This window comes from Dermacentor andersoni, chromosome 1 (genome assembly GCF_023375885.2).
Source record: "Dermacentor andersoni chromosome 1, qqDerAnde1_hic_scaffold, whole genome shotgun sequence".
NCBI lineage: Eukaryota > Metazoa > Arthropoda > Arachnida > Ixodida > Ixodidae > Dermacentor > Dermacentor andersoni.
Window position 1 is genome coordinate 309982357 of NC_092814.1, and position 16634 is coordinate 309998990.

A 16634-nucleotide genomic window follows, 5' to 3' on the forward strand; every position below is an offset into this window, starting at 1 on the left:
CCGCTATATTATCGCAACATTTATCTGCTCACTGAGTTCGACTGTGCCACCGATGGATGTCGGCGCCAACAACTCGTTAATCAGTCTTGTGATTCGGGAAGGCGAACTCAGTCAAGCAGAATCGGCTCCGCGTCTGAAGGCGGCCACGTGTACAACGGTTGAGCTAGCGCTTGTTAGCTCAATGAGCGTTGAAAATGTGGTATGTGGTGATATTGTCATGGGTAATCCAATCATGCCAGTTAAACTAACTGGTGCCGAAGTGCATGCTGATGACACAGCGTCTGATAACTTTGTCACGGGAGCAGTTCTTCCTCACTAAACTCGATTCTGAATCAAGCTTGTCCATACAGCGACGATCGAAGCACGAGACATGTTCGAGTATAGCAGGCTCGAATAGTCAACCGTGCCTTGAAAATTACGTGTAATGATAACGATAAGTTGCTAGGCTAGCTGGTGCATGACCGTAAATAACTAGATTTTTGCGCGAGACAGACGACTACGAAATAAATACGCACATAGACGGAACAGCACCTCTCCCGTATATGTGTACATTCCTTTGGTGGTCATCCGTTTCAGGCAAAACTGTAGCTGTGTCCCTTCTTTGTGCGTATTTTTCTTGTGGTCATCTGTTTCTCGCAAAAAAAAAATTTAGTTATTTACCGGTGTGTAATAACAGTGTAGTTCACTGCACCTGGACTTCAGCATGCTCAAAAGGACACGTGAGCGAGAGCGTTAAAGTTTTGATAGTACGTATATATCCCACGCCCTAGCGCGGAATGTCATACCGTTATTTACCTCACGCGCACGCAGCTCTGTGACCTGGCGCAATATTGGGCCAACCACCTGGCCCACACGGACGACTTCTACTACCGGAAGTTCAGGGACGTCGGAGAGAACCTCTTCTGCCGCTGGTCATACGTGCCGGACTTCGACGTCACAGGTGACCCATATATACAACACACTCGCGCCCTATCGCTGCAAGATCGCGCAAGGATTCGCGCTACAAAAAAAAAAAAAAAAAGAACGTTCAGGAAGACGGAAGCACGTATTCCTACAAGCATCTAGAGTGACGTGTGCAACCAGCCACGGTGACGTCAATGGCCATGGCGTTCTTCGGCTGAGCACGGGGTCGCGGCTTCGATTCCTGACAGCGGCAGCCGGCGTTCTGGTGAAGGCGTAACGCAAAAAATACCCGGGTACCTCGATTTAGGAGCACATTAAAGAACACCAGGTGGGTCTCGAAATTAATTTAGGGGGGCGGAGCTTAAATGAGGGCAAATTGTTCGGTTTAGCAGCCCGAGGCAACACACGGATGATTTAGCAAGCCTCCAAATCTAAGCACACGAGCGTTTGCTGCATGCCGCCCCGCTTCGGAAGGCGACCGCCGCGGCTGGGAAACGAACCCGCGACCTCATACTCGGCCGTCCCATACAGAAACTGCTCCGTGCACCGCGGCGGGTACCCCCACGGCGGGTACCCCCACTCGCGTAGCCCGTGAGTTGTTTTGGGGGACGTCAGATGCCGTAGTTAACTTAGTGACGCGTGCTGTCGTTTCGTCAACGTACCAATCGTTCTCGCCGACCTTTCACGAGAATATATCTACAAATCGACTATCGGGGGAGAACTGATCGATATACACGCAGAGTGCAGTAACTCGCACAGCGCGCTTAGTTACCACGTATACTCGGCACTGCGGTGAAACGAAATTTAAGCAAAAGCCAGTCGCGCGTACGCCACGCATTGCGTGGCCCTATATCACTTAATAACGCAACTGTGCTGTGGCATTCTCTGCATCTCCGGTCCAAGAATCTCGTAGGTAATCTCCATGGTGACGCTGAAACGTGTCGACCAAGTTTCGAGCACGTATATAACATCGAACCACTTCTTCAATTCGGCTTCTGTGATCAAACTCAGCAATTCGTATTGCCAGAGTGTAACCGAGATCCACAGTGCTGTCACAAAAATCGCTTTTTCGCGTGCCGAACGTCGCTCCTACAAGACAAATAATGAGCAGCGAATGAGCAGCAGTCGAACGCTGGCTCCAGCGACGCTCCTTAACTGTTCAACACTTCCCCCCCCCCCATCCCTCCACCTTCAAGTAAACTTATGTCTCGTTTGGACAAGACAAGGGAATATATCAGGAAAGACTGCATTTTTACTACCTCAACGGATGCTCTTTTTTTTATTTCTGGTAATCCTAATTGCAACCGTTTCCACGCGTACAGGACCTAAAATAAAACGTGTTCCAACCACGATGGCTTATAGGATCGACGTCGTTCAAAGACGTCCGCTTTATTGATTTCATTGAAGCCTTCAACAGCACAGTATACTGTGTCCTATGTGTACACGTGACGTGGCCCGAACAATAACCGCGCGATCGATCGAAGATATCACGCTGTGGAATTAATGTTGTGAGGGACGCATTAGTGAGGGAAAAAAAGAAAAATGTGGAGCACGAAAAGGGCCTGGCAGCTCGCCAGCGGAAGTTGGAGAACGTCAAACAGAGCGCGTATAATGGGCGCAATATAGAACGCACCATAAACCTAGGGAAAAGATGAAGGAACGCGAAAAAAGACAACCGACATAAACTTTTCATTCTAATGGCGCGCAAGGCTTGACGGAAGTCGTTTTTATGCAGTCTGCTCCTCACAAATCGCCCGCCTTCGTTTCATTACAAGCGCTAGCAATTTTTTTCAGTCGCGTGCTCATGCGACTGTGGGGACACGTCTAATAAGCGGCTTGTGAGTACTGACGTGCAGTCTATAGTCCCAAAAGTGTAAACGTCGCAGCGATCGTAGCTGCGGCCCAGCCTGGCCCCCTCTGCATTGGCGCTGCGCTTGCCGGCAGTTCACTACACAGCGAGAATGGGCTGCCGGCAATCGCTGCCACCAGAGAGGTATAGGGCTACCGTAGTTGCAACATACCAGGGATCTGTTTATTATTAGTATTCAGTTCAACCAAAGTTTCTAAAGATTGCCTGTGACAGAGAGCACTTCTCCGCCTTTTCAGGTAGATTTCTTGGAAAGAGAAAGAGAGACTAAATCAAGGACAGGGCAAGGAGGCTAACAAGAAGACGCATGTCCGGGCTTGCTGTAGCTGATGCGTAAAAATGACGAGGGCAGAAGACCAACATACAACACACATACATGGGTAGCAAACAGGAGTTGCTACCAAGCGCTGGGGCGAGGGGATATACCGGTGGAAAGAGGGAGAAAGAAGGTGAGAGAAAGAGCACGAGTTGCGCGCACACTTGAAGATGTGCACCAAGTCTATAAAGGGCAACGGAGACCTGTCAACTTGAGGCACTGTAGCAACGCACTCGCACCATTCTGTACCTGTGACGTACACGGTCATGGTCCAGGGACTTTCGCTTACGAAATCGCTCTCGAATGCAGCCGGTTTAATGCTGTCCGGAGAGGGCGGCGGTGGACGTAACGGGAACAAGGGCACAAGAGGAGGAAATTCTCAGTAGAAGAGAGAGAGAGAGAGAGAAATAAAATAATTAATGAAAAGCAGGAAGGTTGACCAGAACTGAGCCCGGTTGGCTACCCTACATTGGGGAAAATGGGAGGGAAAGATTAGGAAAAAATTCAGTGGTGATTTAGCGGTAAATGCGAGCGAAATGCGTTAGCATTACGTCGCACCTATTTGAGGTCCCGAATCCATGATTGAAACCGCGTTCACCACATTGCGAAGTGTTCCGGGGCTCCCTCGATACACGTCCTGCCTCTTCTAGGCGAAAGTGTAACTGACGGTGCTCCGGAACAGACCATCGTCAGTTGCACTATATATAGCAGTATTATTATTATTATTATTATTATTATTATTATTATTATTATTATTATTATTATTATTATTATTATTATTATTATTATTACATGCCCAGCTCCATTTTTTGTATACTTAATGTCAACTTGAATACCGGCTATCCCTATTTGCTCTCTGATCCACACCGCTCTCTTCCAGTCTCTTAGCGTTAGGCCTAAAATTTTTTCGTTCCATCGCTCTTTGCGCGGTCCTTAACTCTTTCTCGAGTTTCTTTGTTAACCTCCAAGTTTCTGCTCCATATGTTAGCACCGGTAGAATGCAATGATTGCACACTTTTATTTTCAGCGACCGTGGTATGCTCCCAGCCAAGATTTGGTAATGCCTGCCGTATGCACTCCAACCCATTTTGATTCTTTCCTAAATTTCCTTCTCGTGGTCGGGGTCGCCGTGAGTAATTGACCTAGATGAATGGCACTCCTGCACAGACTCTAGAGGCTGACCGGTCATCGTGAATGCTTGTTCCCTTGCCAGTCATCAATCAGGCAATTGAGAAATATGCGGAGTACAATCAACCTTTCTATACGGCTTTCATGGATTATGAAAAGGCATTTGATTCATAAGAGATACCGGCAGTCATGGAGGCTTAGAAGTATTCAGCTGCTAGACTGGGTAGTACTTAGAAGTGAGGATGAACGGCCGAATATCTCAATGACCGTCGGTTTGCAGATCACATTGCCCTGTTCAGCATCACTGTAGATGAATTGCAACAAATGATTGAAGGCCTTATTTAAGAAAGTGTAGGAGTAGTACTATAGCGCCAAACAGACGACACAAGAAGAGACACGGACGAGCGCTTATCCGTGTCTCTTCTTCTTGTGTCGTCTGTTTGGCGCTATAGTACTTCAGTAATATGCACCAACTAGCCCAACAAAAAGTTCTGTAGGAGTAGTGTTGAAGATTAATATGCAGAATACAAATATATTGTTCAATAGCACTATATATTTCGAAGCTCTCCTACTCCCTCTCTCCTCCACCACGTGACATGGTTCCCACACTTGACATACATACACTTTTTTCCACTTTCATCCACACTTGCAATGCTAACGCAATAAAAATTATAATTCCCAGGCATGTAATACAAACAGAAATCCAATAAACAACATTTAATTTACTCAATTTAGGGCCTAATGTTGCACCTGCGATATTGAAGCGAAGCGGCTTTACAGTGAAATAATGTCCGTTTAACGGAAACCCTAGAACTAGCACCGCTTTCGAGATATCCGCCCCGCGCATAATCCGCTTTAAAAATGCATTCTAAGATCGTCCCGGACTGCCAGAGGCAGGATTTTGGGCAACTCGAACGCCCGGGTATTTCGCTGCGCATAATTCGAAATGGCTGCTCAGTAAACATGACTTCACTACTGCTGGGCTTCATTTAAGTTCGCAATTTCGACGTCCATCCTAGTATAAATCATTAAAATTTTAATTTGTGGATATTTCAAGCGAATTTAATTCCACCTCTCTCCGAAATCCGCCTGAAAAAGTAGGTAAGCGCTCTCTGTTACATGCGATTTTTAAAATATTTCTTCGAACTATAAAAAGACGAGGAAGAAGAAAATACGTTACACCAGATGGAGAGCGGCGAAACTTTACATTTTCACGACAGTTCTCTCTTAGCTGTACTTAGATTTAGCTGCACGTTAAAGAGCTCCAGGTGGTCCAAATTTCCAGAGCCCCCCACTACAGCGTGCCTTATGATCAGATGGTGGTTTTCGCACGTAAAACCCCATAATTAAATTTTTTAATGCTCTAAGCCAATGGATCTCTGGCTCTATTCAGGATCAATGTCACGTTACGTAAGTCGTCGAATCTTCAAGCGTTGAGTCCGGTGGCGCAGCCGGCTGGTAAGAAGCGCGACTATGTAGACGGCTGCCAATTCGTAGCGCAGGGAGGCTGTCAGAGGGATAAGAGGGCACCATTACTTCGCCGAATCAGAAGCTTTCCACCACACTGAGGGAAATCTTTAAGCGGGTAGGTCAAGCCAAAGCCCTCCTCCCGTCAAATATGGACCTTCTTAAAGGAGTAGTGACGTGGTATTTTCGACTCTTAATATTTTTTATTTTTATTTTGTTAAGTGAAGGTACTAGACCTCTACGCTATAGAAAAAATGTGGCAGGCCTCGGAATGCCCTGCTTAATTTAACATAATAGTTACAACATCTGATTATTAGTGTTTAACCTCTCGTGGAACGGAGCTCGAATGTTGGCTATATACTTTGAACATACTTTTGTGGTTTTGCGTTGTTGACAGAAGCGTTCTCGTCTGCCTGTGTGCCCGGTTATCCGCGCGGTCCTCAATTTCTTTGTACTTCGATACGCTACAAAACCGCGGGCGCTCATCAGCTTCGATTTGTATAATTGGTGGCCGCACGATAACCTCGCATTTATAGATGCATCTGTGTTAGACGTCATATCTAAATATTTTGGCCCGCACAGATTAAACGAAGCGTTCAACTTAATACATCGAATCAAATACCGATCACGTGTTTAAGAGTGACGTACCGTGCACGCTTGTGGGCTAAACGTTAGCGTCTCTCTTGTTCTTCCAGCGCTACCCTGAAATTGTGTCTGCACAATTACTCGATCGGCTCTGTATCGGAGCGTGGACAGCGTTCTACGTTCCACTACCGGTGTGAGCGCATGCACATGCACATGCGCATGTGATCCGGCTGAGCGGCTAGCTGTGTGCAAGTCGTTAGGACGCGCCGGTTTCAGCGGAGCGGGGACCGTTAAAACGTTGCGCTAAAGCTGTCTAACCCCGGCACATGGCGCAATTTTTTACATTTTATTTAGACGTGCTGTTTCAAACAATAAAAAAATATATATACAAGTCCTAGGGCGGTAAAGAGAAGCGAGACCTCCGACGCAGGAGCTGTAACTGATAAGTATACTATTTCGAACAAATAAGAATAGCGAATGCCCCGAGTATGATTTGCCAAGTTGCCCCAGAGGAAGGTTTAACTTGTAGGGCTTCATTTCCCGAAGGTGCTACAATGGTTTACGAGGGACGCCGAGCGGGCGGCCCCTGGCTTAATTTTTTAACCATCTGGGATTCCTTAACGTGCACACAAAGCACGGTACACGCGAGCTGTGTTGCGTTCTGCCCCCTATTGGAATGCGGCGTCCTGATAGGGAAACCATATACGACCTCGTGCTGAGTAGCAGGACGCCATGCCGCTGAGCGACCCCAATGGGCGCCCCACAGGAAATAAAAATAGCAAAAATGAATACATATACTAAAATGAAAACATATAAGAGATGTCAGTTAAAGTAAACACGAAACGTGAACGTAAGACTGAAGGCAAACACAGAATGAAATATGGAAGGCCAAAGAAAGGTAATATGCTTCGAAGGCTCCCTCGAACCACGCATAGGTTCGTCTTCCAGCAGCGTTTGAGAACGTGCTCAGCGCTTCTCGTTGCTTTGCTTTGCGTGAAACCAAAACCCGTCTCGCGTAAGGAAATTTCCGAGCAACCGCCCTTTTTTTTTTTTTTTGCGCTGCCGAAAGGGGCGGATTGACGCGCTCCGAAGACCCGACGTTGACTTTTTTCAACGGTGGCTGCCGATAGTTCTACATTTGAAGTGCAGTACGCACGTCGAAACGCTCTGAACCGCATGGGCGCGCCGTCAAACAAACCAGCGGTCGCCGAATCAGCACAGAGGGGAAAAAAAATCTAAGAAATACAGGTTACTCAAACACCTACGTTCGCGGCAGCGCCCGAGACGAGACTGACGCAAACCCTCCTCAGCGTTCTTGGCGTGTTGTGCCATTTCGTGTATTTCTTTCTTTCTTTCTCTCTCTCTCTCTCTCTCGTCTTTGCTTCGTTCCCGCACGTCTTACACTTGCGCCGCAGTGAAGCATGTGACCGTGGCTTGTACTATACCTGACTTAACATAACGTCGAAGATGGCACGACCCGCCGTGGTTGCTTAGTGGCTATTGCGTTGGGCTGCTAAACACGAGGTCGCGGGATCGAATCCCGTCCACGGCGGCCGCATTTTGATAGGGTGGCGAAATGCGTAAAACACCCGTGTACTTAGATTTAGGTGCACGTTAAAAAATCCCAAGTAGTGAAAATTAATCCGTAGTCCTCCACTATGGCGTGCCTCATAATCAGATCGTGGTTTTGGCACGCAAAACCCTGCAATTTAATTTTAATTCTTTAAGGTGGCACGACGAACGCGTGCTCGTGAACTTGCCCGCGTGGTGCTTGTGGGGCCACTACAGTTGCAGGTATACATACGGCTATATACAGCTCTGACCTCACCACCGAGCTGCAATTCGGTATAAAGAATAACGGCGGCAGTCCCTCCAAACGTGCGCAAATCGAACGCACGTTGGCGCAGACGTGCCCGCAAAAAAAAAAAAAAAAAGGGAAACGCAGATATTAGCGGATGCTATGCGTCACTATTAGTAAGACAAAGGGTTCGCGGCAAGGTGCAACACTTTGTTCGCACAACAAGTTACTCTGACGAAGACCTTCGTGGAAACGTTGACACCGTCCTTGTTTGGCCAAAGCTGATTGCTTTCCGCACCGGCAGACAGAGGGTCAAAACTGCGTGTGGCCGCCAGCCCTGCCGCGCACAACCAGAGACTTAACCTCTAGCAGTACACGTCTACACGGGCAACAAGGCTCACCGCCACAAGTGGGCCGAGCGCGCGCTTTCGAGAAGCGCCAGTGCTAAATGCGAAGGAAGCATGCTTTCCACGTCCTCTTTTGGTTCGCGGTTCGAGTTCCGCATTCAAACCTCAAAACAAAGCAGGCCAGCTTCATATATATATATATATATATATATATATATATATATATATATATATATATATATATATATATATATATATATATATATATATATATATATATAAATCATATCATAAGAAACCTACAAACAACGACAGCAAGGATAACACAGGGGAAATTACTTGTACTTACTAAATGAACTAAAGAAATGATAAATTAATTAAATTGAAATTGGATGAAAAAACAACTTGCCGCAGCTGGGGAACGGTCCCACGTCTTCGCACTACGCGTGCGATGCTACGCGTGCCAACTACCGCGGCCCCGTTTTCCCATCCTCTTTCTGAGGTATTTATGTGTTACAACTAGGACTAACCCTGAGAATGTTAGCCAGCGCCACCACTCACAAATCTTGGCGGCGGATGTGGAACGTTCTTTCTGCCGCAGGCGTCACGAGTACGTGATCTTTTTGGATGCAGGCAACTGGTCAATAAATCCACACATGCCACCTGAAGGCATCAACGTTGCCGGATTCGGCCCAGCGGTAGCTCAATTGGTAGAGCATCGCACGCGTAATGCGAAGACGTGGGATCTCTCCCCACCTGCAGCAAGTTGTTTTTTCATACACTTTCATTTTCGTCAATTTATCATTTATGTAATTCAATTAGTAAGTACAAGTAATTTCCCCTTTTGTAGACCTTGGTGTCTTTGGTTGTTGACTTCTTATGATATGATTAATAAAAATAGGGCCCCCCGGTTAACCCCCTGTTCATATATAAGTACGCTGGCGTCTTTGCAAAGAAAAAAAAAAAACGCCCATGTACTTAGATTTAGGGGCATGTTAAAGAACCCCAGAGGTCAAAATTAATCCAGAGTCCACCACTATGGCGTACTTCATAATCAGATCGTGGTTTTGGCACGTAAAATCCCATAATTTAATTTTAATATGACGTCGTATGCTGGTCACAGACTGCAGCAGCAAAAGCCAAAGGCTACGCATTGAGTCTAAGAGGCCTAATGGGATGAATGTATGTGAAAGTGTGAAAGGAAAACCCCAAGCGACGCGTGAAACATCGAGTGACTCGGGGATCCTGACATCGCGTGAGACTACCTGCCCGCGGAGTTTCGAAGATCTCGCAAAGCTTTTACTTTCTTTCTTTGGTTCTGCACGAAAAGTTTTTGTGTACCGTGCTGCTTTGACCAGCCTAGACCAGCCTAGACCAGCCACCTTTCAGACAACGTCACTTTTTTTCCCAAGTTTAAAATTGCCAGACGATCCTTTTAACTTTTGCTATTCTCAGGGATTAAAAACGAGAAAGAGGAACTACAGGCTTGAAAACGGCGCTGTTGTGTAATGTGCGATGGAGTGAGTCACACCACCATGAGAGAGAGAGAGAGAGGGAGACTAACGAAAGGAGAATGAGAGTGAGTTCAACCAGAACAGGAAAAAATCCGCCTTCCTGCCCTATACGCAGGGTACGGGGAAGGTAGAAAGCTAAGTAGGTAATAAAGAGATAGACTGAATACATACGATAACAGTCGTCGACACACGTTAGCAGCAGTCAGCCGCAAAGCCGTTCGTACAACTTGGTTTCGCCTAAGAACCATGACAAATAAATTTCTTCGTCGTGCTCAGCTGCGACGGGCAGGTGAGCTTTACTTCCCAAAAATTGGTAGTTCCGAAAGTGTTCCGTCATCAACGCAAGCGGGCGCACACGGGATCAATTGTCTCTGCATACCGCATCGAGGGCATGTCACGAAGAATGTATTCTAGGGTCTCCTCGCGACGACAGTCATCGCACGCGATGTTGTTGGCCCCTGCGTTGGGAGGCACGTCATTAGAGCACGATGCGGGTTTAGAATTAGTTGGACCCATGCCGAACATGGACAGAGAATTCTTGATGCACTACGCGTGTTTGCCACAGCGAGTGCACTACACTGCCGTTTTGTTTTTTTTTTCTTCTCACTCTAGGAGATCAAGTCGCCAGGTACTGGTACAGTGAGATCAGGTACTACGACTTCCTGCTCGACCCGTCCATACTCCACGTTCAGGCCGGTAAGAAGTTCTAGGCTACAAAATGCTTTCTTTCTGTTATGCTACGAAAATGTCTCGCTGTGGTCTTCTAACAGCGGGTCTTCTTCCCTTTAAACGACGGCGAAACAGCATTATAAGGACAGTAAAGAAAGAAAGGCACTCCCGGAAAGGAGAAGATGTCCAGAAAGTCGCGCTTTACGAGGCCATCCTTTGAGGGGGGGGGGGGGGGGGGCGAAATCAAGAAAGCCTCGGCTTCCTCTGAACGGAGGGAGGATCGAATCCTTAATTTCTTCAAATTTCGTGCGGCAAGATAAGCAAATCAAACCAAACTGATCTTGACGCATACAGCGTGTGTGTCCTTGTGCCGTGAGTTTCCTGGTCACGTAGTTGGCTGTAGTGGCGAGGTGACGGTGAGTGAGTATATATGCGCAAGCACACTTTAGTGCTCACTCATCGACACCCTGCAGTCTCTGATCGTCAGCTGGCAAGTGCGCCAAATCTCGTCGCCAGCAACATACGTCGCTCTTCGTAGCTGGCAGGAGAGAAATCGTAATGGAAGTGCATTCCGTCTCGTGTGGCATGCGCACTCCGAGAACAAGAGCAAAGTGCCGCGGTAACTCCGTTTAAGCGGCCGTATAGGCGCTGCTCGCACATTTAACTCCATTTGCGAGTCTCGTCTCTCCTCTATATAGAGTACGTTCGCTCGTATCTGGATGCAAGCAGAGTTGAACGACAACTGACTTGGCCTCCCGTTTATAGACATTCTTTTTCCGTGTTCCTACTTTCTTGTATCCGTGTCTCTGTCATTTGTTTATTACCTATTTTCTTTCTCATTTCTTTTGTTTCCTATTTTCTTCTCCTCCTTTCCTTCCCTCCTCCCGAAAGAGTAGGCAGGCGTTGTGCCCCTCTCAGTGGCGGTTGTCAGCTTGCTCCCTCCCTGTTTCCTTTGTGTGCTTGTATGTTTCCATAACTAATAATAATAATAATAATAATAATAATAATAATAATAATAATAATAATAATAATAATAATAATAATAATAATAATAATAATAATTCCCCGGTTAGACCACTACCTTAAAGTGCAACCCAAGATAGCTCACACCAAACTTATGCGTCATTCGCCATTGTTCCTTGCCATTTATCATTGGAATAAACTACCTGCAGAAATCGTTTCCGAAAAGAATTACGACGCATTTGGGAACAAACTGAAGTGCTTACTCTGTGCTGGTCCTTAATAGATTATTATCAGATGTGTATTCTTTTTTACATTGTCTTGAGCATTGTGGTCGACGTGTGTGCGTGTACTCAAATACTTCTTTTATCCAGATATGTTTCCTCTGCGCATGTTTGTTTATGCTTCTCTTATTTTTCACTGTGTTATGCAATATGATCACTTTATTGGGTTTTTTTTAACCCCCTATGCAATGCCCGTAAAGGGCCCTTAGAATATGTGAAAAAAAAATAATAACGCTATACTTTGAGGAAACCCGATAATTCTCCGGAATGGAGAATTATTGAAAAGAAAAAAATGCGAGAAGCGCCTATTTCCGCTTAAACAAGTTACCGGCACTTTCTTTTGTTCTTGGAGTGCGAACGTTCACATGTCAAGACGCTTTCTGTGCGCACGCCAGGTGCCAATACCAGCTTTGGGTTTTTCTTATTCTTTAGCTGCACCAATATATACTTCTTTAATTGCCGATCGCAAATAACGTAGTTCTAAATCTTGAGCTAAATTATTCGACGGGGCGGCCATTACTTCTGAGTGAAATCAAAATGCATAATTGAATATTAACGTAATTATGCTAATCAACTTCCAATTAGATGCATTGCGCAACATACTTCAATTTGCGAATTGTAGCCGAAGAGTTCGCAAGGCGTACCCACTCGGAAAGATTTCTAAGGACTACACTAGTTTCGACATAATTTTCAAAGTGTCCGGCGAAATGCATTGGCGTTGCAGTTGCTTTCATTTTTCAATGCGTAAAACAACGTTTTCTTAAAGAGTAAGTTGAGCAAAACTGCATTTTCACTGCCAGTTCAACGGCGCCTACCTCGAAACTGGTGCCATCCTCATAATTCGTTTCAATTCGATATGCCTTGCAAACATAGCTGCGATTTCATTCTGATTTCCCGTAGAAGTAATGGCCGCCTGATCAAGTAATTTGGCTGAAGGGTTACAATTGTGCTATCTGCCACAGGCAATTCTTAAAAATTTGGCGCAGCTAAACACACACACACACACACACACACACACACACACACACACACACACACACACACACACACACACACATATATATATATGTATATATATATATATATATATATATATATATATATATATATATATATATATATATATATATATATATATATATATATATATATATATATATATATATATGTGTGTGTGTGTGTGTGTGTGTGTGTGTGTGTGTGTGTGTGTGTGTGTGTGTGTGTGTGTGTGTGTGTGTGTGTATAGATCGTTCATTTCAGACAACACAATAGAAATTCCATAAAAATAGGGAAGATGCGATAATTAACTTACTTCCTCGGGTTTGATTTTACCACAAAAGCGTCAATTTTCATATTACTCGAGGTAGTAATGAAGCAAGTAGTTGTGAAACCTAATTAACTTTTTACGGGCAGAGTCAGACGAGTGTTACCAATGATTGACACGAAGCCCGTCATCTGACCCATTCACAACACGTTACAGATATAAAAAAAAAAAAGCGCACGCTGCTAATTTCTACAGAGTAATAAATTCCGGTTAATTTTACCCACGAAACAGAAACTGGGGTCCAAAAGAATTCACAAACCTTTTTTGTTCGTATAATTGCTGCTCCACGCGCAAAGCGGAAGCGGTTCACGTCACTACAACAGTCTGTGCGTCAGGCGCGTACAGACCGCGGAAGCGAAACAGGCCCCTCTGGCTCTCATCTATTACACGAGTGAAAAAAGTTTTCCCCATTCGATTCAAATACTTTAAAGCTGGATCGCCATGACGGACCCGATTTCGCGGACGAGCACGACGCGGTTCAGTGCTGCCGAATGTCACGCCACACACAAGGACGCCGCATGTACACGTAGTACAAGCTGTCAAGTAACGCGATTCGCCGCGCAGCTCAGCCGCATTATGTTCGTCCGTGGCATTCGGTCCGTTGTGTGAATCCACGGAGCTTAAAAGCGTCGCTATCGTTGCGCGATAACATCGTGGAGCACCACAATCTCTACTGCGCAAGAGTCGCATCGGTGGATCAGGGGGCGATGGCGTGCTGCTGCCGAGTACGAGGTCGCGGGTCCGATTCCTAGCCGCGGTGGCCGCATTCCGCAATGCAAGCCGAAATGCAAGAAACGCTCATGTACAGTACTTGGGTGAATGCCGTAAATGATTCCAGGGGATCGAAATTAATTCGGAACCCTCTACTACGGCTTCTCAAATGGCCCCAGTGTTGTATTAGGACGTCAACTCCCCCCCTCCCCCACCACCACCCCCCATGAATCAGTCATTCACTCACAGCTCACTGCCAAAAGGTCGCGGGTTCGGCTACCGGCGCCGGCACAGCAGCGATCCAGGGGAGCACGTTGGCTATAGAGGGCTTTCGCTTTTCAACATCGCTGCTTCTGCGCTACATCGTCCGTCTTTCTGCCAATTGAAATGGTTACTTGCGACCCGATGTGGGAAGCCCGACCCTCGTCATTGTGTCAGTGCTTTAAATGGTACGATTCCTGTTCACTTTTTACACCCTCCTATGCTGCGTGAATGTCAACGACACTATACAAGTACAGTACACAAAGCGCAAGCAGATGTTCACAGTGGTGAGGACGAGGCGAGATGACCTCGTCTTTGGGCTCGTCTGTGTGGATGATATGGTCTATTTTATGCAACAGTCACAAATGGATGGAGTGACTAGGTGTAAATTAACCAATTAAAGTTTTATTTAGCTACTTCAGGAAACGCGCCATAATTTTACAATTGAAGCTAGCCAGTACACAACGCAAAGCCATTTGCTGGAGACCGCTGATATCGATAAATACGTCCTTCAAAACCTGCAGCAATTTGCACTGACGGCCCTGCTCACACTTAACCGTACCAAATTTTTTTCGCAGAGCTGATATAGATATATTAAGTGACACAATGAGTTTCGCCACACATTTCGAGGTCGTATTTGTCGAACAGCTACAAGGCGCAATATTTTCAGCAAACAGGTGTCTTTTACGCATTCGCTGGCTTCAATTTTACAATTACTGCGTTTTCCCGAAATTTAACGGCGTAAACAAAACGGGCTGGTTGGTTATCCATGAGGAGAACAAATTTGCTTGCGCGGTAGCGCTGTTCTGTGTGCGCGCGGATCACTTCCTGTCTCCTTCCTATTTCCTTTACTTCTTTCCAAGTTTCCCCTCTCCCAGTGTGTCAAACCAGGTGCAACTTGGTTATAACCTCCCTGCCTTTCCTTTTATTTCTCTATAACTAGTGAATTTTAGTTCATTATTCTATCTAATGGTGATTATCACACATGTTCTATAGCGCCCACCGCCATGGAGGATGCATAGCTCAAAAAATCGTCCCTTAATCTCTGTAACACTGATTCGTAGCGTAAACACCCCGTACACAGGGTTCCCGGAAAGTCAGTGGGCATTTCAGGTTCCTTATAAATTCACAAGTTATGCGCTCATTTCGACGAAACAAACTTTGCACCGTACACGAGGAGTATATATTTTATCTGTCATTCACACAACAACGGACAACAGCAGGCCGCGACGCCATTTTATAAGACGGCGAACGGTTCTCCATGCGTGGACCCACCCGCTGCCTAAATCAAGCGCCACACGACTTCTCCTTGCGGCAGTGCGCGAAAGGGCAAGTTCGTCGAACCGGGCAGCCGGACCCTGGATCGAGAAGAAGCATGAACTGGTTCGCGAACGTTCCATTTCACCCCCAGTACTGTCACATTTCGCGGATGAGGCTACCTAGCTTATAACTGGACAGCGCATACGTACAATGTTATTGCGGCTTAAATGTTCTTTGTTTTCGTTATGCATACTAGTATGGGTTTGCCGCAATGGTCGGCTCATAATTTCGCTAGTCGCTCGAAGTTTAAAAGAAGGCGCGGATATTTCGGACAACCTGTGCACCATGCGCACACGCGGGACAATTGCTGCCTCTTTGTCCAAGGAGGCCGAAGTCGTGGGCCGTGGGGCTATGCAAGGGCCAATCCTGTTTTGAGGAATGTGAATTAATCCGCCCCGCCACTCCCTTTGAGTGCATACTTCACTTTAATCTTAGCAAAGCACGGGTTCCTCAAGTATACTTCCTGCTCCCTCCAACCATGCTGCTGCGCCTGATAATTCTTATAAAACACAGGATGGGATCAACATCGATGAACACATTTTCAATGGTGCAAGAACCCCACGCGCACAAAAATAAAAAATAAAGCATTCGTGAGCTAAACGACTATGGCTTTCAGCTTCATTATCGAGAAGGAAAAGAAGATTCCTTGGCGTTGAAACCATCTGGTATAACTAACATCACCCTAAAAAAACGAAACTATTCATCCATCTAGAAATTTGCATTGAACAAGGGGCCCTATAACGTAACACTATTCCAATATGTTTCTATTCCAATCTCCTGACGTCATATTTGCGTAACCACCAACGCAAGCACCGGGCGGTCACCCACAGGGTTGTCTGAACAGACCAATCAAACGCTCTCCTCGTTCATGGAGGTCACTTTTGTTTGCTTGAAAAACGAATAACATTGCCTACACTGAGCGTCTTGTCGTATCTAATTGGCTGACAAGAGGCGAGGAGAACGCTCAAGTGGAGAAGGATTCGATGGGGCCGAGCCACTGCACTGAAAGTCGATAACCGGATGAAGAGGGTGGTGCCGGCGTCTACGATTGGTCGACTTTCCCTTACTTAGCTTGCAGTGGCTGGTCGAAAATCGCGGCGGCATGCAACGGAAGCTCAAGAATGACGCTAAAACGGGCCCTCAGCAAAGAAGAGTTGGCAGAATGAGGGGGTAAACGTGC

The 16634-nt window shown here is 46.2% G+C and overlaps 1 protein-coding gene across 1 annotated transcript in view; it reads left to right on the top strand.

Moving 5' to 3' along the window:
- Positions 1-16634, top strand: part of LOC126548497 (Golgi-associated plant pathogenesis-related protein 1-like) — a 153735-nt gene that overhangs the window by 118835 nt on the left and 18266 nt on the right. Inside the window, exons 4-5 of the mRNA XM_050196707.3 lie at positions 811-940; positions 10538-10621. Of these exons, the coding sequence (XP_050052664.1) occupies positions 811-940; positions 10538-10621 (214 nt within the window). The remainder of the gene's footprint in view (positions 1-810; positions 941-10537; positions 10622-16634) is intronic.